Source organism: Callorhinus ursinus, unplaced genomic scaffold (genome assembly GCF_003265705.2).
Source record: "Callorhinus ursinus isolate GAN/ISIS: 27379988/994484 unplaced genomic scaffold, GSC_fseal_2.0 scaffold2, whole genome shotgun sequence".
NCBI lineage: Eukaryota > Metazoa > Chordata > Mammalia > Carnivora > Otariidae > Callorhinus > Callorhinus ursinus.
The window spans coordinates 31,684,444-31,710,906 of NW_027397064.1; the positions used below are offsets into that span (position 1 = coordinate 31,684,444).

Consider the following 26,463-nt stretch of genomic DNA (forward strand, 5'->3'; position numbering starts at 1 on the left):
GGCTTTGTGAAATGGGAAAAAGGGACATAATTCCAGTTTAACAGGATTTTTAGGACACTACCAAAATTCTAATCCCCACAAAGCAACAAAACAAAACTCAAGATAAAGCATGTGAGAACGGATGTTCGCTTTCCTTAACAGAGGGAGAAAATTGACAATGTGAAAACTGGTGAGATAGTTTCTTTCTTATTTTAAACAAAGAGATGCAGTGATTCTTGGGAAATCTAATTAAGGTTTGAGCATGTACTTTGATACTCTTTACTGACAACCTCTCTGCCCTGACAGTTCTATAAACCAGTGGGCTAAGGACTATTCTTGCTCCAAGCTTTCATGGATGGATCTGGGTGCACAAGAGTTTCATAGTTTGAGATCCAAACTTTTCAGAAAAAGAGGCAAATTCATTGTCCCTCAAAGTCTAGGGTCAGAGGGATAAAATGCTGAAAAGGGGTTAAGAGCTTTCAAAGGAGAATTCTGGTGACCCTATCCCAACAATTTAATAAAAACTTAATAATTTTAACTAACAGTAGTTAAAAAACAATGGCACTATGGTGTTGACCCTTGTTTAGCTTGCTGCATACTTGTTTACTGTGACTTCTAGATCATTTTAAGCCAGACTTGAAAAAACTCAGTTTTCCGCTTGATTCATTTTTCCTTCTTACAGGGAGAATTTTGGAAAAAGAAAAAGAAAAAAAAAAGAAAAAAGAAAAGAGAAAAGCAAGAAGACAAACTAAAATCAAAACGTCAACTCAACACAGCCCTAAAAATTTCAAATTAGCATGACTGCAACTTTTTTGCATGTTATTTACAAGTCTTTTCTTCATAGATACATTTATTATTTTTTTACATAGCTGCAGTTCTAGTTAACATCACTCTGATTTCCACTTTTAAAATGTAATCAGTAGTTCTCAACTGGGGGTGATTTTCCCCTCAGGGGACATTTTGGCAAGGTCTGGAGACATTTTTTTATTGTCACAACTAGGGGGCTGTGCTCCTGGCATCTACTGGGTAAAGGCTAGAGATGCTTCTCAACATCCTACAACACATAGGAAGGCTCCCCACGACAAGGAATATCTGGCACAAAATGTTGATGGTGTGGAGGCTAAGAAACTATGAGCATTAAATCACAGTTTCTAGTATGAACAAGCACCATTTTTTAATGCATGAATTAAACCTCTCACTGAGAGGGATATGTCGTCATTAAGGTAATCATTTCTCTGATGTTGGACTATTAGGCTGTTTCCTATTTTTCCTTATTATAGATAATGCTGCAGTGGACATCTTCACTAACTTTTTTCGGCTGAATTATTTCCTTAAGATAAATTCCCAGGAGTCAAAAATACTGAACAAATGAGTAGGAGTATTTTTTCATGCTTCACAAGTTATTTTGCCATTTTGCTTTACAACTGGATTAAACCAAATTACAACCCACCAGAAGTGTGTCAGTGTACCCGTTTCACCAAAATATAGGCAGTACTGGGTGTTACCATTTAAATAAAAGTGAGAGGCGGCATACATCTCGAATATAAAATGATACCTCCAGTTTGCCTCAATCTGCATTCAAATTGCCACTCAGGAGAAATATTTTTCCATCCTTGTTTTCTATTGCTATTATCTTTGATATAAATTGTTTATGTCTTTTGCTTATTTTTCTAACTGGTTCTCACTGTTTTTCTTTTAAAATTGAATGTAATCTTTATCGAGCATAGATAGCAATGCTGTCATAGTTAACACAATATTTTTAACTTTTTTTTTTTTTTTTAGTTTTGCTTTTTCTGCCCCTACAGCATAGATATGTTAACGTAACGTTTCCTGCTGGAATTTCCATTTACAATTTTAATACTCTTTTTTAGGTGCTGGTCACCTCACCCAACCTGCAGCCTCAACACAGAGAGGCCCTTGGGGAAGAGAAGCTTCTCGAGCGATTGATGTCAGCCGCCGAGGTAAGAGCAGTACTTGGTCCCCACGGTATGCGGGAAGTAATTTCTCTTAATCAAATGAAAGGCCCGAGGAGGAGCCACAAGGCAGAAAGGAAAATATACGTGAAGGAGAATACCAAATTCTGTGAGGAGTTTGAAAGACCTGCATTAAAAAAAGGGCATCATACCTTTAGGACTTCAGAACTGGCAATGCTCCAGATGCAGCTATTAATATGCAAAAAATGCCTTCATAAATACTTGATTCTGTTCACAGTGGGGAGGCAGTTCATTTGAAAGAGGAAATGGGAGCTTGGAGTTGAAACATGTCTGCTTGTCTCCTTTTTCTTTTTTCACTGCTCTTTTCATCTGCACATTTTGCCCTTGTAATTTCTTCCCCTCTTTTGGCGACTTACCCCCCTCCTCCAACTCCCAGGAAGTTGTCGAAGTTGTCGAGGTCGTGGCTTCTCCCACTTCTATTTGCGGATTTGCCTCGAGGCCCTGACGCCGGGCCAGGTGTGGAGGGGGCGCCTCAGGAGCCAGTCGCCGGGTTGACCAGCCCGCGTGCGGGAGGCTGGAGCCGGGCTCCTTCCCGCTCTCTTCCGCGCCGCCGGCCGCCCGCGAGGCCACGCGCCGCCGAGCTTTCAAATCCCGCCGCTAGGGGGCGTCCGGAGGCAGCCTCCCGCAGCCGGGGGCCAAAGCCACCAACCCGGTCAAGTCGGGCTTGCTCTGTCGCCACACCCCCCCGTCAGAAATTGTTTCCCCAGTCCAGGTCTGTGACTTCTTGTGAAAGCATGGTGACGCCCAAATAGTCCACTTTGGTGGGTTTTTTTTTCCTTTCCTCGCGGCCAGCGCCATGATAAAAAAGTGAAAGTGTTTTATGCGACCGAACTCCTAATATGATCAGACCCCAGGGAGGGGGAGGCAGGGGGTGGGTGAGTGAGGAGTTAATGGAAAGGAAAGAAAAGAAGAGACTGCTGGTGCTGATAACGATCAATTTTGTGTGCTCCCCTAGCCTGCTTCAGAGTGGGAAGACAACCCTGCAAGGAATCCGCTGGATTTGCCCGCGGCCCATCAAGGGATCGAACTGAAATCTGCTGGGCAGAAATTTGTTTTCTAAATCCTTCCCAGATGCTTTATAGTAAACATGAAATTAGTCATTTACATGGAGTAGGTGGAGGAAGTAGTGAAAATTGAAGCCAGTGATTACTCCAATGAAGGGCCATTGGCCTCAAGAAGTGAGGGGTGGGGGAGGCACGGGAGCCGCCCCCCCTTCCTCAGCCCCACCCCCATGCTCTCTGTGTTGAGGGGCTGGTGGCGCTCCCTAGACATTTCCTCAAACGGCTTTCCTTTTGGGGGCTACTTCTAAAGGGAGTAAGACTCCTGTGACGTGAACAAACCCACCGGTTCTGTGGGGAGCGACGGCCCACCTTTCACAAAGGAGGCCCACGAAGTTCTCGGAGTAAGCTGGTTGGCCAGGGCTTCACGGGGGAAACCCAGGATTAGAGTTTGAGCCCCTCGGCCTGGTGTTCCCCTTTCTGACTGCAAGGTGAATAATTCAGTCTAGGGCTTAACCGGACGTGCCTGAGCCACCGTTTTATTGCAGATGATATTAGGTCTCCTGAAATGCAGCCGCGGGAGCTGTGTGAATTTGGAGCCTGTTTAGGGTATGTGAGGCATCCACAAGGCCTTTGGTATTAGCAGAATGTAGCATAGTTATATTCTCCTTAGTCACAGACTCCCTTAAAAAAGAAAACCTTCTAGGTCCTTACAAAGGCTGTCTCCAAAGCAGGCATGTAAAAAAAAAAAAAGAAAGAAAAGAAAAAATGCAAACATTGGTTCAGTGATTCCTCAGTAGCAGGAAGGGTCAGCTCAGCTGTGTTTTACCTCAGCGGAGGCCTGCCCCAGGCCTGGGGTTCTAACAGTGAGAGTTCAGATCCTTCCTTAGAACCCAGCTAGGCACACACATGAAAACAAAACTAACTTTATTATTATTGTTTTTTAATGGATGTGAGGGAAGAGGAGAGAGCCAGGCAGTGGCAGGAAGTGGGAGATAAGGGAGAAGTAGAGCTCATGCCCCCTTCTCCCTGCCCAGGCTGTCGCACAGCAGGGAGAGACCTGAGAATGCCCTGGAGCTGTGTTGCTTCTGCTTGGGGTTCTCTGAGACCCTGGGCACAGCTCTAGGAATCCCCCTGAGTTGTCTCTCTAGAGTGAATTTGAAGACAGTCCCAGTCTCAAAGCTTCAAATGAAGGAACAAACTTATACATATTTGTGAATGTACATCCTTGAAACACTAATATTTCTGGCCCATCCAAATGAAGCATTTTTCTCCTTTCTTCACAGTATCCTTACATTTTTTTCTTGATGCTACTTTTTCCTCCCCATTAGGAATGAGAAATGGATGGGAAAAAAATGGGCCCTTTAGCACAAGTCTTAGTGCCTATTGCCTTGATGGATGATACCTTTCTCTGTTTCCCTGTTGCCTTTTTGACTTTGCAGAAGTCAGGGAAAGACTGATTCAACTCATTCGGGCACATAAGAGCCACACAAAATAGTCCAAGTTTAGTTAAGACATTCCAAGGAACCTGTGTGATTTTCCTGATGAGGCAAATGAGGCCCAGAGAGATGAAGAATCTCACCCAGGGTCACACAGCAAAGGCAGCCCAAGAACCCAAATGTCCTACCTCCCAGTCTCATGCTCATTCAGAGTCAATACTGTACCTGCTTCTCTGGCTTTTGGGTCAAAGGTGAGATTTCATTAAGATTCGTGAGAAGACAGGTTCTGGATTCAGTGTTTGCTATGGTGAAAATCAGAGAAAAGGATCAAAGTCAGATCTAGGTCTAATTAGTTTTTATATATACTATATACATACACACCTAGTTCATGTGTACAAGATTATAAACACACACACACCTATGGCATTTGTATTTACTCACCAAACAACACCTGCACCCTCTAGAAGCACCATTTACATAGCATGTTAAATATAGTGTTGAGAACTTATACTCAGATATCTATTTTTCTTGTTTGGGTTGCTCTTTCAAAGAACAAAAGTAAATTCTTTGTGCTACTAAAATTCAGATAAAGCTGAAATTAAAAAGGAAATATTGATGGGAAAAAACCTGCTGATACTGTTGACTATAAATTTTGTATGATCGTACTTCACTAAAGTAGGAAAATGCTTCTGCAACCTTCCAGATAGAAAGATCAGAGATTTCCCCTTTTCCTTATAATGTGGAAGGGCAACAAGAGAAGTGGAAACATAAGGCAAACAAAGGCAAAGGCCAAAGTAGGGCTGGTGAGAGGGGACTAAGGGACCTCATGGAGCTTGCCACAAAGCAGCTGCCCACCCCCCCCACCCTCCCCCACAGACGTGGTGTTAATCGCCATGATTTTCCTCCATGGTTGCAGGATCACTGCTCTCCACAGGGGTGGAAGCTGAGGCTTGAAAGCTAAACAAACCTACCTGAGGTTGTACAACTAGTGAGGTTTTCAGGAACGGTTTTGTGCCCAAGACTCAAACCCCGTGCTGCAAAAGGATAGGATTTATTTTTGTTTTTCTTTTTATCCCCAAGAAAGTGAATTTAATGTTTATAAAGGAATGTTTATTTGAGGAACAGATTTAGCTAAGCACATGGCTCTACTGATAAGGGTTTTAGTCAGTCTCTAGTGTGGGTTGAGGGTCCAACAAAAAGTTATTTCTATGCTTGCTACTTTTTTTTTTTAAGATTTTATTTATTTATTTGACATAGAGAGACACAGCGAGAGAGGGAACACAAGCAGGGAGAGTGGGAGGGAGAAGCAGGCTTCCTGGAGCAGGGAGCCCGATGCAGGGCTCGATCCCAGGACCCTGGGATCATGACCTGAGCTGAAGGCAGCCGCTTAACGACTGAGCCACCCAGGCGCCCCTCTATGCTTGCTACTTTTAAGAGCCCATGGCATCTTTGTCTTTTTGACCTGAAGCTTCTGCTCATTCCCTGTGGGCTGACCTTTCCTTTCCTGTTGTTTCTCAGCTGTCCTGTTTGAAAATGGCTTTAGGACAGATTTAAAACATTTCTTTTTTAAAACAGCTGGGGAAACTGAGGCCCAGAGAGTGGTTTCACAAGATTGGTTTAAGTCTATTCCTTGAAATAGTGTGAGACCAGAACCTGAACCCCAATCTCCTTAGTACCTAATACTTTTCCCTGCACATCGCACTCCCTCCTTTAGCCTCATTTGAGCTTGCCACATCACAGCTGCTTGGCCATGATCCATCCTCTGGACAAATCTAGCCCAGCAGAATTGTGTTGAGATGAGGTTCACTTCACTGTGGCTTGGAAGGAACCTTGGGTCTCTTTGAAATGAAACTTACAAATTCTAACGCATAAAGAAAGTTCTTGCAACACCAGGAGAATGAATCAGTCAGCCAGAGTTCAAGAAATGTAAACACAGTTTTAGATAGGAGACTAAAAAAATCGGTTAGGACTTCTCCATCTCTTGGGTCAAGACCCTGGTAATTTACTGAGGTCCACGCTGTCAAGGAGGAGACACAACTCAAACTGCATTCCTGGGAGATAAAGCAATGGGGGTGGTAAGACTTCCTCTCCAAACAATGTGGCAGGATCTATCCTTGTTATCAAGCTGAAGAAACTGACTGACCCATCACCCAGTGCAGGCAACTGGCTGTGAACACAGGCTCTTTCTCATCATTCTGAGCTGGTGTGTACATTCACAGGCTACAGACTGCACAGCTTCCAGGCCTGCTTGAAACGGGGAGCTCAGAGTCTTTCTGTGATGAACATTTCTGCCACTAAAGAGATAAACAGAAAACACATTCCTTCTCTGGCTGCCCACCATCAGGCCAGAGCAGATTTTCAAATGCTAGCATTAATCTAACCACAGGCTTTTAGCAAGGAGATAGCATTCCCACCAGATAATCAGGCTGTTTCACAGATGACCCTTACAAGATGGGGTCTCATCCCAAACTCTTCTGCCTTCTTCAAATCATGGGATCCTTCACCAAACACTCAAAAGCATGAAAGAGCTCTGATTCTAGCATGGAATAGGGTGCCTTAAAATTTCCTTCTATTTAAACCTATGTTGACAATGTTCATTGTTTTGATAAAAATGAAATGTCATATTTATTCCCATTGCTTCAGAATACTTATTTCCCTTGGTATGGGATGCTCTCCTGGGACTCATCTGGTATCAGAATAGAGATCAAGCCAAAAAGTCATCTTATCAGGCAGACTGGGCCACCTGGCTCTTTCACGGTTGTATGTCAGGGCTTGGGAAAGAACATCAGACCCACAGGCTCCGTGACCAAACATTCTGTGGTTACCAGGGCAGTAGCTTTTGGAGGTGCTAGTAGGAACCTCTTTAAATATGTGTAGGGCCTTTTCCAACATATGTCATTTCTGAGACATGATTACTCTTTGATCCCTAGTATGCTCTCATGACACTTGCCCCATAATTTGCAGTGGTTCCTCATTGGAGAGGGGATATATCCACTGCCAAACAGATCTCAGAAAGCACTTTTGCCTTCTCACAGTGTCACACATGGATTTGCTGCCCCTAGCAGAAGCCAATGGGAGGAGTCTTAAAAGTCAGCCTTTGTACCTTCGTGGTTTTGTTATTTGTGGTAAAAAATGGAAAATGCAAAGGCAAATTCCAGATTAATTTAAAAAATCTTCTCAGTATACACGAAACCATAAAAGGAAGATAATTCTGGTCCCTTTACATAGCCCTGCTGACCTTTTCTTAAGAATGATATCTAAAAATACTTCATTTTATATGATATGACTCAAGATGCCTATGACCTATGGAGTGTTTGATGTGTTATAACAAATCTTGATCTGCTTGTTTAACGAAGGAAACCAAGACCCAAGATGGCCTTCTGGTAGTGTCATTATCAAATTCTTGGGATAAGATTTAAGACCTTGTTTATGTGACACAGTTTTACTTTAAATCTTGGATGAAGAGGAGAGTGAGATGAGCATATCAAACAATTATTCAAGACCTGAGAAAATCTCCAAGCTAAAGATATACCCCAGGGAGCTCTATTAGAGGAGCCAAGTAGACTCGTCTAGAAGATAGAAGTTGGTCTGAATTTAAATATGGAAATGCCCAGTAAATACAAGAGCAGTATTTTTCTTCCAAGTTGGAATAACAGTTCTTTTACGTACTTATGTCTTCTTAGACCAAGTCTAGCTCAGTCTCAAGAGTTTGGCTTTAGCTTTGGGAACACCAACTTCTCTTAAAATTTCATAAATTATTTTTTATGGAAAGGTCCAAAGGTACATGGCAGTTTACCAAACCCAAAATGGAAGGCAAACTAGATGATGGAATTTAAATTCAAGTTGTGTGACAACAAAATATCAACTACATGAGAAACCCTCCAGTCAAGATATATCATAGGATTAATAAGGATACCTGTGGTGGAAGACTGTGAGGAAGAAGGGAATTAACAAAAGGCTGAATTGGAGCTACAAAGTGGCCAACCAATTCAATTCATGTGGTGATCTTAATTCTACAGAAGATACTGTTCTTGGTCACTCACAAATAAGTATAGATATCTGGTCTCCTAGCCTCTAGGTTTACCCCCTTCGATCCATTTTTCACATAGTTGGAAGAGTCATTTCTCTAAAATAAAAAATCTGGTTATACCAATTCCTGCGTCAATAGGATCTCACAATCTTTAGGATAAATTTCTTAGTTGCTATAATGGCTTTTCACGATCTGGCTCCTGACCACCCCACTAGCTAATTGCACTTCTCCCCACTCCCTTTCCTACCTGTGCCCTGGGGACCAGTCATTAGAAGCCACTTACATTTCTCCTATGTCTCCATGTTCTCTAACCTTAATGTGGTCCCTTTCCCTGGAGCATCCTTTCCTCTTCCCCACTTGGCTAGTTCCTACATATATCCTTAGAAAGTCAGCTTAAGTGTTCTCTCATTCCAAAAGCCTTCCCAAACTCCGGGCTGAGTTAGTCTGCACTCATTCATAGCTGTCACCATACTTCACTACTGTGGATGACACTAAGGCATGGATTTTGTCTCTCAGCCGTATTCATGTGCCCACCACAGTATATGGTATTAGTAGATGGTCAATTAGTGTTTGTTGAGTGAATAAATGAATGAGCAATCCTATGTGCTTTGTAAAACAGACTTATTAATTCTTTCTATTGGACATGTTCCAGTGCTTGTGTCTTCATTATTTTTCAAATAAGGAATTGTGGAGAATTAAGACAACAGTAAATGAAAATCCATAGGCCGCAGGAAGATGTGTGAAAGAAGCAAGGGAGAAGCTAGGAGGAAAAAAAATCCTAAAGAAAAGCCTCATGCTTCTCTTTATGGCACAAATGTCTGAGGGGTGATGAAACAGAAAAAAGTATTTATGGATTACTAGTTAATGAAAGTTATAATTTTTTGATTATCCTGACAGAAGAAAAATACTCTAAACTTTATTATAGGTTGAGAAATATAACTGATAATACACTCACACACTCATATACACACACACACACACACACCTTAAAATCTATACCGGCCTTAAAATGCATTGTGCTAAGCATTACTTCACTACTTGAACAAGACCCTGATCCCTCATGCATATTATACACTAAGTGAATAGCAGATTCTGGCTACTTGGAAGGGACACAGTCTGAGAATTTCAAGAATCCTTAGATTTGTGAATACCCCTTGTGTATATCATAGCCCCAGTAAAAAGAGGGGGAGTTCTTCAAGCTCTTATTGAGTCTATAAATAAAGGGTTAGGGTGGTTCATAAAACTATTTTGTTTTTGGCAGAGAATCATCAAAATGTTAGACCACATCACTTTCTCTTACTTTCATCACCAGTCCTAGCAGCTGGCCTTCTATTTAGGTCCATTAAACAATATTTATATAAAAAGAATCAATGTTCTTCTTTCTGAAAAATAACTTTACAAGAGCAATTGCACGTGTTATAATGAATATAGTTCACAACAGTGAGATGTGGGTGCTCAGAGGAGGGCTAGGCGCACTCACTAGCTTAGTGATGGTCTTCTGTTTTCCAGCCTCATAATGTCTTTGATCTGACTTCATGCCTCTGTAAGATGACATATTGTATGTATCCCTGATTTGTGAAGTCATTTGCAAATAGGTGAAACTGACTTTCGAGTCCACAAATACCCAAAGTCCACCATCTATATAATTCTTTAGAATCCTATCATTTTTTTCCCTGAAAACATTCGTTAAAACCAAATGACCAAAAAGAAAACAAAAAGTTGTGAAAGATCGATAGTGATTCCAATGCATAGATGTTTTAAATTGCTCTTTGAACTCAATGCCAGGGAGTATCAAGCATTTTCTGAGTAGTGTTATATCCATTTTCTCAAAAACAAATGGGAATGTTAAGCACAAAGAGTTGTAAGAATTTTTTGTTAAGGTCATTGAACAAATCAAAGGAACAAATACATTTCCTACATCTAAGACCTGAAAGAGGTGCCCTATGCTTATATGGGCAGTCCCATTGGAATGGGAGTTGCTATTTAATAGGTATAGCATTTCAGTTTTGCAAGAAAAGAGTTCTCGAGATTGGTTGCCCAACAATGTGAATCTACTTAACAGTACTGAATGGTACACTTAAAAATGGTGATTAACATAACAATAAAAATTATTTAAAAAATGGTTAAGATGACAAATTTTATGTTATATATATTTTACCACAATTTTAAACAATGACAGGGGATAGGAGGAGATGAGGAATTGTATTCTGGGCAGAGGCAACAGTATATTCAAAAGCTTGGACATAAGAAAGAGATTTGCATTAGCCTAAGGTCTTTAGTTACTAGGAGTGGAGAAAAGAAGAAATAAAAGTTTTCTTTCCTTTTCCTGAATATAGAGCTTGCCATGGGGGCAATTCTGAAATAGTCCAAGTTTGTCTTTGGCACTCTACCATTTGCCTTTCTGTACTTTTCTTCTTCTTTTTTTTTTAAAGATTTTATTTATTTGTCAGAGAGAGAGAGAAAGAGAGCACAATCAGGGGAGCGGCAGTCAGAGGGAGAAGCAGGCTCCCCACTGAGCAAGGAGCCTGATGCGGAACTTGATCCCAGAACCCTGGGATCACGACCTGAGCTGAAGGCAGACGCCTAACCAACTGAGCCACCCAAGTATTCCAGTGCTTTTCTTCTTGTTCCTTCTCCAAATAGCTAATGTCCTGTTTATCCAAGCCCTCCAGGGCAATCCACCACCAGTCAAGCATATTTCAATTCTTAAAACGTTCTTTACCCTCAAATTACCCACCTCTCCTTCTACTCCTGTCAGAATTTTTAGTCCCTCAGAGCAGCTGTTCTCCGCTAGGTTGCCATCTGACAGCCACCTGGACATATAATTTTTTTTTTTTTTTTTTTTACTAAAGTGTGAATGACTATTAGCTTCTTGGAAGTATAAACCTTTTAAGAGAATACTTCTGAATTCAAAGTGAATCTATTAATAAGGTTTTAATAGTAGAATGAAGTGAAATCACAACATTTTTGGCCATATTAGGAAGAATGTTTTTGGTCTGGAGAGCTACCCTATAAATGGCCTATCTTCCTAGAAAATCTGTCTCAAGAGTTTGGCTTCTCCCAAACTGTTCCTCCTTTTTTTCAGCTCCTTCCCTTCTCCCCATGTCTCTCTCTCTCTCTTTTTTAAAGATTTTATTTATTTATTTGACAGAGACACAGCAAGAGAGGGAACACAAGCAGGGGGAGTGGGAGAGGGAGAAGCAGGCTTCCTGCCGAGCAGGGAGCCCGATCCCAGGACCCTGGGATCATGACCTGAGTGAAGGCAGACGCTTAAAAACTGAGCCATGCAGGCGCCCCTCTCCCCATGTCTTTAAAAGTTGCAAATCATTTTCAGTGTTACCCACAAAAGGGTGTCTGATGCCAAGTAAGGGGGATTGGAGGGAGAAAAAGATGTGCAACAGAAGTCATTTATTTGTGTGAGTCATAAAGTCAGGAACGTCCTAAAGTCTCCATTTTGTCAGATGGCAACATGCCTGTTAAGATTGACCTCACCGCCGACCATGCATTGTGGTAAAAATGCAGGGCTCTGGGGTTCAAATCACAGCTTCTCCATTTAGCTGTGTGACCTTGGGCGAGTCACTTAACCTCTCTGAGCCACACAGTCCTAGATGAAAAATGAGGATAATGATAGAGTTTACCTCATATCATTGCTGTGAGGATGAAGTGAAACAATGAATGTAAAGCACTCAGCACAACGTTTGGCATATCAAAGATCGATGACAATGGTAGCTATGATCTCCATGATCTCCGTCATCATCATCATCATCCTTTACTAGGGGGCTCCTATTAAGAGCTGCCCTGGCCTAGTTCCAACCAACAAGTGAGAATGAACAGAACTGACGCTGAAATTTCCCACCACGGTCAGGATGTCCATCCAGGGAGAATGGCAGGAGGGGTGATGCAGAATGCCAGGCTCTCAAGTACTTCCCTGCTTACAGATTTTGAGATTGGCAAGCGTATGATTGTGCCTTTTCTCCTTCTGGTTTTGTAGTCTCTGGCAAAAACAATTCCCTCCCCCTAGCTCTGGCCCCAGTGCTCCATCTGGGGCATTGCTTCCTGTCATGATAGCGGGTCCCTCATTCAGGATTCATTGCTGCCTACCCCATAACAAGCAGTGAGGAAGACCACACACATTTCTCTATTAATCAAAGACTATTTTTAGGAGAGAGAGAAGGTCTCTACATAATCATCCTTTCCCCCGGGTCTGAAGCAGAAGCAGCAGCGGCGATAGGTAGGGGATGAGCTGCAAAGTCACCCTACGCTCCTAGTTTTTGCTTCTTTTTACATGGGGGATTGAAGTATGAAAGGAAGCGTGGAAGACGTAGAATTGGCCTCAGTCCTCCATTTGGAGTAGAATCCTCGCCTGCGAGGATTTTCCAGATAGTTTCCTCATTCGCGGTTGTGTAGGCAGAGCTGTGCACAACTCTAGGGGCTGTGCCCACCTCATTATACTGTGAGTTGTGCAGCGTATGACCTGCAGAAGCCACAGTACATCCCCACAGATTTTCCTTCCTGGGCTAGCTAAGCACATGCCCTTGGTCCAGCTTCTCTTCTCCCCTAATATTTACACTCACACCACAGCACATTGGGCTACCCATGAGTACCTCATGAGGACACCACATTTCCCAGGCTGTCCAAGAAGCGAATCCTCTTTCCTCCTTGTTGCTATATTTGGGGAGAAATTGAGTGTTTCTGGAGGTCCCTGTATGAAATAATGTGCATGCAAATCAGACGATATAGAGGAGAAGTAGAGGTGACTTTTTTTAGAGGAAAAGCTTACTTTTTAGGGGACGTTGAATACTCGACCTCTCCTTTTCATGGCTGGTATTTGAATTGATAGATTCGTAGGCTGAAAAACAATAGGGGTTTTACCTGTGAGTGTGAAAAAGTCTTGAAAAAAAAAGCGATTTTTCTTACCTCAAGACAAGGGAAAAACCAAGTGGAGGCTTTGATGCTGAAGCCTCATAATAAATGGAATGGTTTAAAAAAAATCTGTTGATGTTATCATGGAGAGAAGATTGATCTGGGATTTTAAAAGCACTGAGGAAAATAATACTTTTATTTAAGATGTTTAAGGGTGAAATCCTGTAGCGACTGTGATGCTGAAATCCTGAGAGGAGAACTTTTGACCGAGCAAGAACATGAAACAGTTAATGCCTGACACATGCCGTGAGGAGATGCCCAGATTTGAACAGCAGATGTGCTGTGGGGCCCCAGTGCGCGCAGCAATGGGGGGGTGACAGACGAGGGTGAGGAGCCCCAGCCTGCAGCTGTAGCGCAAATACAAGGGTTGGGCCAGGGGAGACAGGAGGGATTCTAGCCCATCTGATTCCGGCCAAGGAGACAGACAGGCTTATGTACAGCCCTGATTTTTTTTTTTTTTTTTTTTTTTGCCATCTCTTAAAGTTACCTTGGGAGAGAATTAGTCTCCTGGCTGTCCTTGTCAGTCAAAATGAAAACTAGTTAAAACAATGCTATTTTGATGAATGAGGAGAATTTGCATGATGGGCCAGAGAAAGACAATTAAGGGGGTTGATACTAGATAGCAAAGAGGTCAACTGAGTGGATCTGAGATGGAAGAACAGTTTTTAATGGGAAATATGGGGTGTGTGTGGGGGGGGTGGGGTGTGTGTGTGAGATATTGAGGAGGTAGCAAGAGGGAGGAAACAGTCAGAGGGAGTCATAGAAAATTCAACCTGGAAAAGATTTTGAGATCCTCTAACCGGCCCCCTCCTCCAAACTCATTTGCAAATACATGTATGTGTGTATTTATGCTTCCTTGTCTCATTACTGATAATAAACATACTAGAGAGGTTGCCAAAAAAGGATGTTTGTTTTTATTGATTTGCTAAACTGTGGTGGGCTTGGAAAAGCCTGTTCCTTGGTGTTTTTCCACCTCAGAGTACACAGACATAGTCACATGCATGCATAATACCTTAGGCCGAGCGGGGCAGCTTGGGATTCTAAGAACCAACACTGGAGAGAGGAAAAGCCATAATTAGTGTTAATTGTTGACCCTACAGTTCAAGAATAGATGCTCTGGAGAATGGGAAATGAGAACAAACATTAATTATTGAGTAGGGACCTTGGAGACAGACACTCTGGATTAAAAGGAGAGAGATAAATTGCATAATGAATGTTAATTTTCCCTCAAAGAATTGAGTGGTCGGTGGTTGGAAAGGAAAAAGAGGCTAAAACAATCATGAAAGAGAAACCTCAATGTGTGTCAGGGCATGAGGGTACAGGAGGACTATACACACACTTTCCATCACTGCTTACTGCCTCACCCTTTGCCTTACAGCTCCCAAGAAACGTGCTCTCGGGGTTTTCCTTAGGACTCTTACTATTTACCACAGTTGTCTGCTAGGGAGCTCAACCACTTCCCCAAGAATGCAGAAGCCACAAAACAAGCACACTGCACACTGACACGCTGAGAGGTGTGTGACACCGGAATTTATTTTTTATGTGTGTTGGTGGGAGTTTGACTTCAAATGAGGGAGGTGGCTGGAACTGAATGCCTCTCAGGAGAAGGCAGTGGCCCTGAGTCTGCTGCTGTGGGGGTGACGGAATCCGGGGCCTTAACTGTTGCTTTATCCTAAGTATAAGACATCACACACACACACACACACACACACACAGCCTCCAAAGAAACCCTCTTCACTGAAAGTGAAAACAGAAAAAAGTAATTTGAGTCAAAAATTGGAGATGAGGATGGTAGCCAGTTTTTAAAAGAGACTCTATTATCAGGCTTGTCGCTGGCTGCTGGGATTCAGAGAGCTGGTCACATCCCCACAGCCAGGCAGCATCTCCTACGTCTGTGCGCGGCCGTCTGTTCAGGCCCTCATCAGCTGTTGCCTGGATGGCTCTGAGGTAGCCTGAATGCTCAGCCTTTTCTCTCGCCTGTTCCTTCATGCTGGCACACGCGCTGGGTTATATGACATCCCTCTTCAAACATCTGTGATTCCTTGTTGCCTAAAAAGCAGCATCTCCGCTTTATCCTGGAACACAGGGCCTTCTCTGGTCTGGCCCTGGCCTGACTTTCAGCCGCATCTCCTCCCGGGAAGCCCCTCACAGTCCATTCACAGGGACTGCTCATCATTTCCCACACGTATTCTATTTTCCTGTTTCTCTTTGTTTTGGTTCATGCTGGTCCCTCAGTTGGTCATGTCTTTCCCTCTTCTCTGTTTATCCGCTTCCATTAGTTTCTCAAAGGTCAGTGCAAATGGGATCTCTCTGCAAAAATCCTTCCCAGCCCCCTCGGTTAGAATTAATGGCTCCTTCCTTGAACACCCTTGAATCGTGTCAGTGAGGCCTCTAATGCGGCACTCCTTCCATTCTGCCTTGTGATAGAGTGAATTGGTTGTGAGTTTGTCCTCACCTGGTCTGTGAGGCCCCGTGGGGCAGTAGCCACAGGTGCTGAGCCTTGGAAGTGGGATGAGAAGAGCACAGGCTCTGGGACAGGTGGGCCTGGAAATGAATAAGCTAGCTGCTTACTGGGTCAAATCAACATGCACAAGGGAGTTAAGCTCCTGTGTTTCAGTGTCCTCACCTATGATACGTGAATGAAAATACTCACTTCATGGGAATATTGGGCTCATGGAATGAGATGACATAGGTGGTACAGTGCCCGAGAGTGTTTACTCTCAAAATCAACATCCTTCTCTGTCCCTTGCATATTGTAGACATTCAGTACATTTTACTAAAGGAGTCAAGCACATATGTAATGGGTCTTCTCTCTTTTAGATGCAATAATATTTTATATCAGAATTTTATTTAATACTTAACAAGATGTACTGCAAGTATAATCTGTTTTTTTAAGATTTATTTATTTATTTGAGGGAGAGAGAGAGAACAGGCATGCGTGCGGTGAGGGAAGGACAGAGGGGGAGAATCTTCAAGCAGACTCCTCGCTGAGCACAGAGCCACATGGGGCTCCATCTTGTGACCCTGAGATCATGACCTGAGCCAAAACCAAGTGTTGGAAGCTCAACCGACTGAGCCACCCAAGTGCCCTAAGTATAATCTGGTTTGATTGTTTTTTCTTCTTAAAGATTTTATTTATTTATTTATTTGTCAGAGAGAGCACAAGCAGGGGGAGCGGCAGGCAGAGGGAGAAGCACGCTTCCCGCTGAGCAGGGAGTCCGATGCGGGACTCGATCCCAGGACTCTGGGATCATGATCTGAGCCAAAGGCAGACACTTAACAGGCTGAGCCACCCAGGCATCCTGAATCTGGTTTGATTGTTATAAAGTGTAAACTAGGATGGCAGATATTATTATAGTTGCATTATTTCAGTTAAGAAACATGACAAGTTGCTGTACAAAGAGTATCTAGAAGATAAACATTTATTTCCCTTTTGGATAAGAGTGGAGAGGTAGGTGGGCGGACTAGGGTGGTTTTGCTCCATGAAGTTATCTGAGCACTGGCGTTTCCTATATCTTACGGCTCCATTATCCCATAGAATACTGTCCTCTTCTGCTCAGTTGAAGCTATTTCACCACCTCAGCCAAGTCCAAGGGGAAAGAGGACCTCCTTTGGTAAAAAGGAGGGCGAGCAGTATCCTTTTAAGAAAATGAGCTGAAAGTTGCACACGTTACATCTCTTCACATTTCGTTAGCCACAACTAAGTCACATGGCCATGCTTGGTAGCAAGAGAGGCTGGGAAACATAATTTCTAGCCAGCAGCCATATAGTCAGCTAAACTTAGGTGCTACTAATAAAAGGAATAATGAAAGAATAGATATTGGGGGACAATTAGATTCCCTGCTACTCACAGTTTCAATCCTTATTTATGGGCCATGTTTCAGGAATGCACATGCTGTTTTCTGGGATATTCGGAAGTAGATAAAGGGGATCTACCCACAGGAATTTCAAATCTTGGAGAGGAAAGAAGAAAAAAAAGTAAAAAAAGATAAAGGAAGTGATGGGGTGCCTGGTGAGAGGCCCAGGCAGTAAGAATTAGTGGAACCTAAGAAAGTAGCCATCAGCGTGGGCTGAGGCATCACAGTGAAGGTGGGAATTCAGCTAGGTCTTGAAGCCTGGAAACCTGGACAAGTAAGACTAGAGGCATGTATGAGTTAGTGGGAAAAGCTTTGATCTAAGTGGGGGCAGAAAAATCTGGATTTGAGCCTTAGATTTGCCACATAGAGGCTGTGTGACTTTGAGCAAATCACTGTACTTCTCTGGGCCCCAGTGTCCTTATCTACAAAATGAGAGACTTTTCAAACTGTGGTCTCATAGTTCCAGTGGCTCTGTACAGACCCCCTGCCTGGGAGTCATCTTAGGAGGGGAAGAACTAGCTGGACTGTGGAGAAGTTGCGGGGAGACAGACCAAGCCCACTTCAACCAGACAGCTCTGCTTATCCATTTTATCTACTAGGGTCCTCAGCAAGTCTATTTGGTAAGCACTTCCTCTGCTTAAACGACGATGAAGGCCATGCCTACATTCCCGCTCGACTCTAAGGCTCTCTGAATTGGATCAAACGTAAGGGAGGTAGAATTCATAGTTTCACAGGCTTTGTAAAAAATGTAAGTACCATCATATGCAAAAAATAAAAAGGAACTAAATATTCTTCAACACTTCATACTGATTTTTTTTTCTCAAAAATAAAAGAATTCCCAGCAGATTCAGAGAGAACTATTATTTTTGACATTTTTCTTCTTTGGGAGGCATAAAGTGGTGATGACACATTTTCAGCCAAATGTGAGGTAGGGGAGTCTTTGTGCTTATAGGAACCATGAGAGGCTTCTGTCAAAGGAAAGGAGGCTCCCTAATGTTTTTTAGTGGCTCTCCGCTGGTGGCTATCAGAACGCCTTCCAGTAGGGCTGCTGGTGCTTCGCTGGCCCCACTGTGGTGAGGGAAAGAACCCTACTTCTCTGTGAAGTCCAGGAACAAGTCCAGCAATCACAGCCTGCCCTGTGGTATATGTGACAGACCCAAATTAGCCCCATGCCGAGCTTCATGGGAATCTCCCATGATTTCTGTAAGGAGAGCATGTCGGTCAGGGCTTAGTGGAGAATGGAAACCACCAGATATTTTAAAAAGGAACGGAGTTACTCTACAGAACTTGGTGCTTATAAAGTTGCTGTTGCATCCACCTCTTGACACACTCAGTCTTCATGAGCTTGCTTGCCAGTGTAAGCAGCCCAGAACTTCTGCCTTACTTCTGCCCTCCATTGTCTCTTGCAAGTGCAGCTCTTTGGCAGAACTCAAATTTGCATGCAACCTCCTGATGGCAAAGGTTATCTGGGAAGTGTTTTTAGCCTTTTAGACTCTGCAAATACAGGAAGGCCCACTGGAAGGAAATGCTGGGTGCCAAGTGACCATATCCAGTCACATTTTCCTTTATTTCAATTGACCTGAGACCCCTTAAACTGTCAACATGATTTCTTATGGGTTATTAGCAGACATGGATTGGGGCAAAAGGGCCCAGCGACACACTGGCTTCTTCTTACCTTCCTCTACTTCTCACTCGGAGATGGATGGATTGTGGACCCTATGATTCAAAAGTGATGTTTGGAAAATGAAAATAAGAACAGTCATGAGTTATTGAATGGCTGAGATCCTGTTTCAGGATTCAGACAGCAGAGCTGCCCCACCAAGGGAGTCTCCTTGGGAAAAGGGCATATTTAGTAACGTACAGCATTACAGCTGGAAGGAACCATAGAAACATCAGTTTAGCATTTTCCAAGGTGCGTTCCAAAAATGATTTGGATCCACATGATGCTTTGCTGAAAACAATAAAGAACTAAGTGGTCAAATAAGTTAGGGCAGTGATGCATCGCCTCATCTGAAAGAGCAGGAATTCACATTAGCATATTAGAGTCCTTGTGAAATCCTGCAGTAAGGAATCTGCTTAGCTTTAGCCCACTGGCTTCCATACCTATTTGACCTCAGAAACTTTCAGGTTCTTTTTATAATGCCTGTTAACCTTGTGAGGAACTGGAGTTCTATGGGACATATGCTGGGAGGATTGGATCTAATGCCAACTCCTCTTTCCCCATATGAAGAAGCTGAAGTCCACAGCAGTGAAATCACTTGCCCATAATCACAGAAATTGCAGGTGGCAGAGCTGAGAATAACCTCAAGACTTTGGACATTTAGTCTGGAGTTCTTTCTTTTTACCCCTCACACTACTTTGTCCAAAGGCTTTTTCCTCCTTTAAATCTCCAGGCATCTTCTTTAAGGCAACAGTTGCTACGAGAAAGTCTACTCAAGGAAAATCATATTCTTTTACCCATGGGTTGCTACAACCAGCATTATCACAGATGCCAAATGGGGAAAACAAAGAGAAAGTCAACCATTTAGTATATGTTTGCCTCCAAATAAGCAGTGTTTTGAGACCAGCTGGGATATCCTTAGACCCTTCATCTTTCTGTTTACCAAATTGCAGAGCACCAGGAAGTGACGCGAAGTATATGATCTATTACTGAAACTAATTACCCCCAAATCTAGTGACCCTAGAACAATAAACCTTTATTATATCTCACTCAGTTTCTGTGGGAATCTGGAAGTGGCTTTGGTGTGGGATTCTGCTGCAGAGTTTCTCGTGAGGCTTCAGTCACAATGGCAGGCAGGACACAGTCATCTGAAGGTTTCACTGGGGCTGGAGCATCTCCTCTCGAGATGGCTCATGCATAAACCTGGAGAGTTAACTCTAGCTGCTGGCAGGAGGCGTTACCGCCTCGCCATATAGACCCCTCCACAAGGCTGCTTGAGTGGCCTCATGACAGACATGGTGGCTGGCTTTCCCCCGAGTGAGTAATCCAAGAGAGAGAGAGCAAGGAGGAAGCTGCAGTGTCTTTCCTGACCCAGGCCACACACAATCACTTCTGTCATATTCTACATTTATCAGAAGTGAGCCACTATGTCCAGTCTACATTCAAGGGAAGGAGTATTAGTTTCTCCCTTTTGGAGGAACAAGTGTCAAAGAATTTGTGGACAAAACCACCATACCAAGAAAAAGTTGTGAGAAGAAGGATGCTAATTAAATGGCCAAAGCATAAGGAACATATTTGGGGTAAACATCCATTTAGGACAAGAACAAGTGCTAACTGGAAACTGTGAAAGAGATCAAGAATTTAAATTTAGACCAGAAGTCCCAACCTGAATCACCGGAACAGACATCTGTGAACTCCTTACAATAAAACACTTTTTTTAGATTTATTTATTTATTTGAGAGAGCAAGAGTGAGAGAGAACACGCGCATGCTGGGGGAGGGACAGAGGGAGAGAGAGAGAGAATCCTGAAGGAGATTCCCCGCTGGGTGCAGAGCCTCATGGGGCTTGATCCCAGGACCCTGAGATCCTGACCTGAGCCAAAATCAAGAGTCAGACGCTCAACTGACCGAGCCACCCAGGCGCCCCGCAATAAGACGCTTCTGAATAAAAAAACTTCTGAAAGAAAACTTCTCTTGTGGCCACTGTGACTGGGAAGAGAGGTGAAGGGTATGACTCAAGGATAAGCAACGCAGAGCGCGTATCCACTGCTTTGACTTGTATCCTTCCAAGTGAAGTTTTCCTTTCTTAAGCCTTTGAATTTTCTAAGTGTTGCAATATCCCAACACGACAAAGAGGGTCAAATTCCAGCTCTAGTCTTCGCATCTTTTTTTTTTCCTTCTGAAGGTTTAATTCATTTCTCTAGGCTCTCTGAAAGTAAGATATCATGATCTAATTGCCTGAGAATTTATTTCCAAATAGATGTTGACAGAGTCTGAAAGTCTCAGAAAGACCAGACAGATCATATTGTCTCCTTTACTAAGACTTTTTAAATTAAAAAAATACCCATCTATGATCCCCAAAGAACTTTTCTTTGTGGCACCTGCGGTATTCAGTCAATTGACAAACATTTCTTGGACATATGATACAGATAAGAGGCTCTCTAGGACTCATGTAATATTTGGGAACTAAACAGAAAACAGATGCAGATAAAAACAATGATCACAAAAGTGGGATAGAGAGAGAGGAATGGGCTGAGGCAGTTGTATGAGAGGAGGTGGATTTATTAAGGAAACTGTCCCAGAAAAGATGAGTCCTTGCCTGGAGCTTAAAACCATCCTCAGCATCTGTGGGCAATTGGGCAAAGGCTGGGAGGTAAGAGAAGGAAGCCTGAATGTTTGCGCCATTGGAAAGAAGAGAAGAGAGTGGGCCCCAATGTGATGGGAGACAAGACTGAAAGGTAGGGTGGGGAGGTTTGGGATGGATCTGAACAAACCGAGCTACAAAGAGTTTGGTGTAATTGGAGCAAGTCCTTTGGAAGAGTTGAACATTTTTTTCAGTATACTGCTTCTCACAATGAAACAAAACAGCAACATCCCTTTCCCATTCATAGATACTCTTTGAAGGCTAGATATGGCCTATAGGCCCCTGTAGGGAATATGGGTTTCAGGTTCTGCCTCGACTTCCAGGGCAAATGCCAATCACCATCAAGACCGAAGAAGATCCACCGATTGTCTGGGGAGGAAAGACTGGGGAGGGGCCAGTGACTGACTGACTGACTCACTCACTCACTGGTTGACTGATGGATTCACACCTTCAACAAGCTTTCAGGGAATGCCTTTAGTTTTGAGAGGCAAACAGGATTAAATACACTGTTCATGGGACTAGCACAAGATGGCAGGCAAGTCTCCATTTATTCATCAGAAGTTTCATTTTTCTCTTTCTTCCTTTAGTGTGGAAATCTTTGAAAGATTTTTTCACTGAAAATCTATTGTGATCCTGCTATGTAGGTTTCAGGGACTGTGTTAGGTGCTGGGAACACCAAAATGACTGAAACATCCTACTGACAATGTGACAACCAACTTAGAGCCCGAATATTTCCTTTTTCTGCGTCTGACTATTGCTTTGCCAGAAGGGGGGTTATTTCTCCTGGAACAGAGTAGACAAATGCGCAGCAGGTGAACAGAAGCATATGTGCTCTCCAGTTGTTAACCCAGCTGTGTCACACTGACAGTGGCCTCCATCTGTTCAAATCCCGCTTCCACCAAGTCAGAACCAAGTTGTTTTTATATTTATATCATGAGATAACCCAAGTGGTGGTGACACTGAATTTGAACCTAATGCATTCTAGTTTCTGGAAACCCATGTACTAGGCAGCTATGCCCATAGGAATAGACATAACACGTAAACTGTAGCAATGGTCAAGGGCCTTCCCAGCTGCTGGTGGTGGAAGAGTTGATCCTCTCATTTTGGATGGGATGAGGAATCTTGGACATTGGGAGGGACTGACCCAGAGTCATCTGACACATAGATGGATGCAGAGGACAAGCCAGGGCTACTCAAATCTCCTGGCTTTGAATCCACGCTCTTTTTATTAAGCCAGTGGTGACATAACCCACCAAATGAGTGCAGATTTTAATCTCCCTCATCAAGAGGCCTGCTGGGCATACGTCTCGTGCATATACATCATGATGGTTCCTGGGTGGTTGATACTCATCACCCTCTGACTTCACTTTTTTTCCCCCTTTGCAAAATGGCTATTGCCCAGAGCCAGCATCTCTTCTCCAAAAAAGTAACATGCCAGAAGGGTTTTTGGAAACTGCCTTGATATCTGTCAGAAGCCAGATGATTCGCAGCAATGAACCGATGCATATAACAAGGATACCTGATTGGATTACCAATTAGCCATCTCCATCTCTGGAGGGTGGTTGGAAACAAGAGAAAAGGCAGTGTTTAGTTTGGGCAATTACCAAAAGGGCTTATCATTCTCATCAAGGCCTCAACAGAGCACATTAGACCTCCTCCAAGCCATTCCACAGGAACTTCCCTGTCCAGATGCTCCAGCAAGAGCAAACTTGTCATGCAAACATTGGGTTATTGTGTCTGAGCTACAGAAGCACCTCTGTGTCAGTGAGGGGGAGAAACTGGCTGACTTGCATCTGTTTTTAATGATGTCTCTGCTGCTGGAATGTTCTGGAAGCTGCAGGTAAAATATTCCCATATAAAAGTGAGGCTGGCCTGGGAGGTATCATCTTACCTGTACCTGAAAGAGGCTCCTTGGTTTCGGGAGGCCTGGGGAGGAACAGGCAGATGTTTTCTCCATCTGGACCTGGCAAGAAGTGTCCCAGTGTGGGGTCTCTGGAATCTTCTTGAAAATAAGCACAAGCATGACTAGTGTTAGTACCAGTGCAGGGGAGGCTCCCCGAATCCCCAGAGGGTAGATGTCAGTGCACTCAGGTGCTTGCCAGGGTACAGGCTAAGCCCTACTCCTAGGGTTCAGCAGAGCAAGGCCATCATGTAGGCCCTGACCTCGACATCAGGGTGAGATGAACAGGGTGGGGCCCCACTAGCCTATGTCATGTCTTTGTGAGAGTCTGGTGAAGAGGCCCCTCTGGACTCAAGCTGCCCTACCTAGACGTGGCGAGGCTGGTGAGGAGCCCCTTCTGCTGGGGGTGTATAGCCCAGCCCCTGGGCCCAAGGCTTGGTGACTCCAGCCTCTGCTTCTTCTTTCCATCATGTGTCTCTGTGCAGCATTTTGCAGTACAACCACACCCTATGGACAAATGCTGGGACTGCTTTGTGACTCCAGGGTCCTAAGGCCAATGAGGAGAAGGAAGCTGTGTTTCCCTCTGTTGCTTAGAAGTATTGAAGGTGTTTCTATAACTTTACCTTCCAAGTCACTGAGGCAAAGGGGTCAGGAGTAGAGCTGGCCACCATCCACAGTGGGTGCTTATAAGGACACAGACACAGACACACACACACACACACACACACAGAGAAACTCGCACATATTTATAGAGAGGTGTGCACACACATATATATGCAGAGCAAACGCACGCACGCACGCACGCACAACCGCATATGCAGGTGTGCATGCGTGTACACATGGACCATGCATGAACAAGGACACACACACATCAACAAATGCACAGTGTTCTCAGGTAGGCACGTATGCATAATCTCACACACACACACACACATATCTTGTGTATATCTATATACATGTATATATATATATACAAGAACTCAGGTATAAAAGCTGACACATACCCTCATACACACATGTGCTCTCATACACACATTCATTTATATACACCTACCCAACGCACTTGAGGCTTTAGGCTGCACTCTTATCATAGTCATGGCCCTGGCATTCATTCTAATCAGATTCTCCCTTTATAAAAATGTCCAAGTATGGGTGTGTGTGTGTGTTTGCTGTGGTTGGTCCTGGGCTATGCAACCTCCTAGGAACACCCTTGTTACTGACATGACCATAGCTCAAGTTTGGTTCATTTGTATCAAGTTTAACAGAGGATCCCCGCCATGCAAGTGTAAAAGAGAGGGCATTGTAAGAGAAAGGTTCCGGGCCAAAATAGTTTATAAGTGAAAATGAGGTCTTTGGAGAAAGAGAGAGAGGGGTTTGATTTTGACCCTTTCAGTGGCAGAGAAGCTGCAGATACATAATGGAGTTACTGATCTACGCATTTAACTTATGCTTACAAGGCTTCAACGGCAGATGCTTGGGGGAGGGGGGAGGGAGAGAGAGATCGGGAGGGAGAGAGGGAGAGACTTCAAGAGTGAGACATGCTGTCCCTGAGTGAGCATGAGATGAAAAGGAAAGATACCGTACCCGCTGTCTTTGTGGCTCTCGGTTCCCACGTGCCCCTCAGAGTGCGAGTTTCTCGCAGCCCCTAGTGTGATTCGGCTGTTAACAGAGATCCTTTCTTCACATGTCTGGCCCCCAAACACATACCAGTCTCCTTCATCTGGTGTTCATCCAGAAACAACAGCCCCACACTCTCACGAAGGAGGGACAGCTGGGTGGCTGCTCTTTCTAGAAAATGGTTTTGCCAGTGTCCAGCACGGCACTTCTGTAAGGGATTTTCAGGGGGTAATTTGGACTCTAAGCAATTTATGCTTTATGAGCTGCCTTTAGATCACAGCCCCCATGGAAGGGATTCCTGCTCTGTCTCTGCATTATTGCTCTTGTATAAGCATCTTAGTCTCCTCCTAGACTGTTAGCTCGTAAGGATAAGAACTTTCAGTGGGCCTAAGTCATAGAGGAAGTGGATTTGCTTTGCCTCGCCCTTCAAGAGAAATCCAGAGTCCTTCTCTCTCTGTGGACAGGACTCAGGCTCTGCACGGGGCTGGAGGGGGGCTTCTCTCTGGGGACTCTTGCTCTTGGCGGGGTCGTGTCAGCAGGCTCCTTTGCCCCAGGGAGGGGGTTGAGTATGCTTGGTAAATCCAGGAGCGTGTCTCCCTGACAAGCATATAGGGAGCTGTGTCACCACACACTGCTGCCAGGAGTGAGGAGTGCACAGGACAGCCTGGCGGTGCGTGTTGGTGCAGCAAACCCTTAAAACATGTACTGACTTTTTTAGGAATATTCGTGGTGAACATTAATCCCAGACATTGTTGGAAACACTGCTGATTTCCCCCTTTTCAATGGGGTGGCTTTTAGACAGCTTACATCACAGCTGCTGTGTGGCCTTGGCAGATGATTAAAATGATCCCAGAGCCACAGACAAGCTGAGGAGGGGGGAGGGAGGAACATCTGGGGGAACAATCACCCCAGGAGTGATTACCTTGTCCTTCTGCTGGGAGTGCCCCCCTGGCCCTTCTCACATCCGAGGGGCCTATGGAGCTGCTGCAGCTTGATGTCCTGGGGCTGTCCAGGCCCCTCTGGCTCTCTGGACTTTTTCTTCCTTTAATCAGGGACAATGGTGGGGTCACATTCTGGGGTGAGGCATCATCATCTTCTAAAGCAAAAGGAGAAAAAACACAAGTGAGAAAACTTCTGAATCAGCAAGAAAGAGAGAGAACCTCTTTTTCTGACTTGGTTGATGGCTCCTTGTGCTTAGGCTGGTTTATTCCACTCATTCTTCAAATTTGTCCCTCTTTCTAGCCTTGCTAAGGAGTGGAGGCCAAGTGACTCCCTCCCACCACCCATGGAGGCCAAGGTGGCTAGAACAGGGGTCCTTCAGCTGGGGAGCTTCCAAGAACTGGGAGGACTTGAACAGTGGTTGTTGTTGTCATCTTGTTGATGGGCCCCTGAGAGAGAAAAAGGACTAGAAAGGCTATGAGAT

The 26,463-nt window shown here is 44.0% G+C and overlaps 1 protein-coding gene across 6 annotated transcripts in view; it reads right to left on the reverse strand.

Moving 5' to 3' along the window:
• KIAA2012 (KIAA2012 ortholog) overlaps positions 1–26,463 on the reverse strand; it is a 102,848-nt gene that overhangs the window by 44,036 nt on the left and 32,349 nt on the right. For 3 of the 6 annotated variants that reach the window (XM_073880027.1, XM_073880021.1, XM_073880000.1), the window contains 4 exons: positions 25,963–26,136; positions 23,415–23,525; positions 5,382–5,444; positions 4,636–4,712 (listed from right to left, as the gene is read on the reverse strand). In XM_073880027.1, the coding sequence (XP_073736128.1) occupies positions 4,636–4,712; positions 5,382–5,444; positions 23,415–23,525; positions 25,963–26,136 (425 nt within the window). The remainder of the gene's footprint in view (positions 1–4,635; positions 4,713–5,381; positions 5,445–23,414; positions 23,526–25,962; positions 26,137–26,463) is intronic. The other 3 variants (XM_073880001.1, XM_073880016.1, XM_073880007.1) reach the window with 3 other exon arrangements.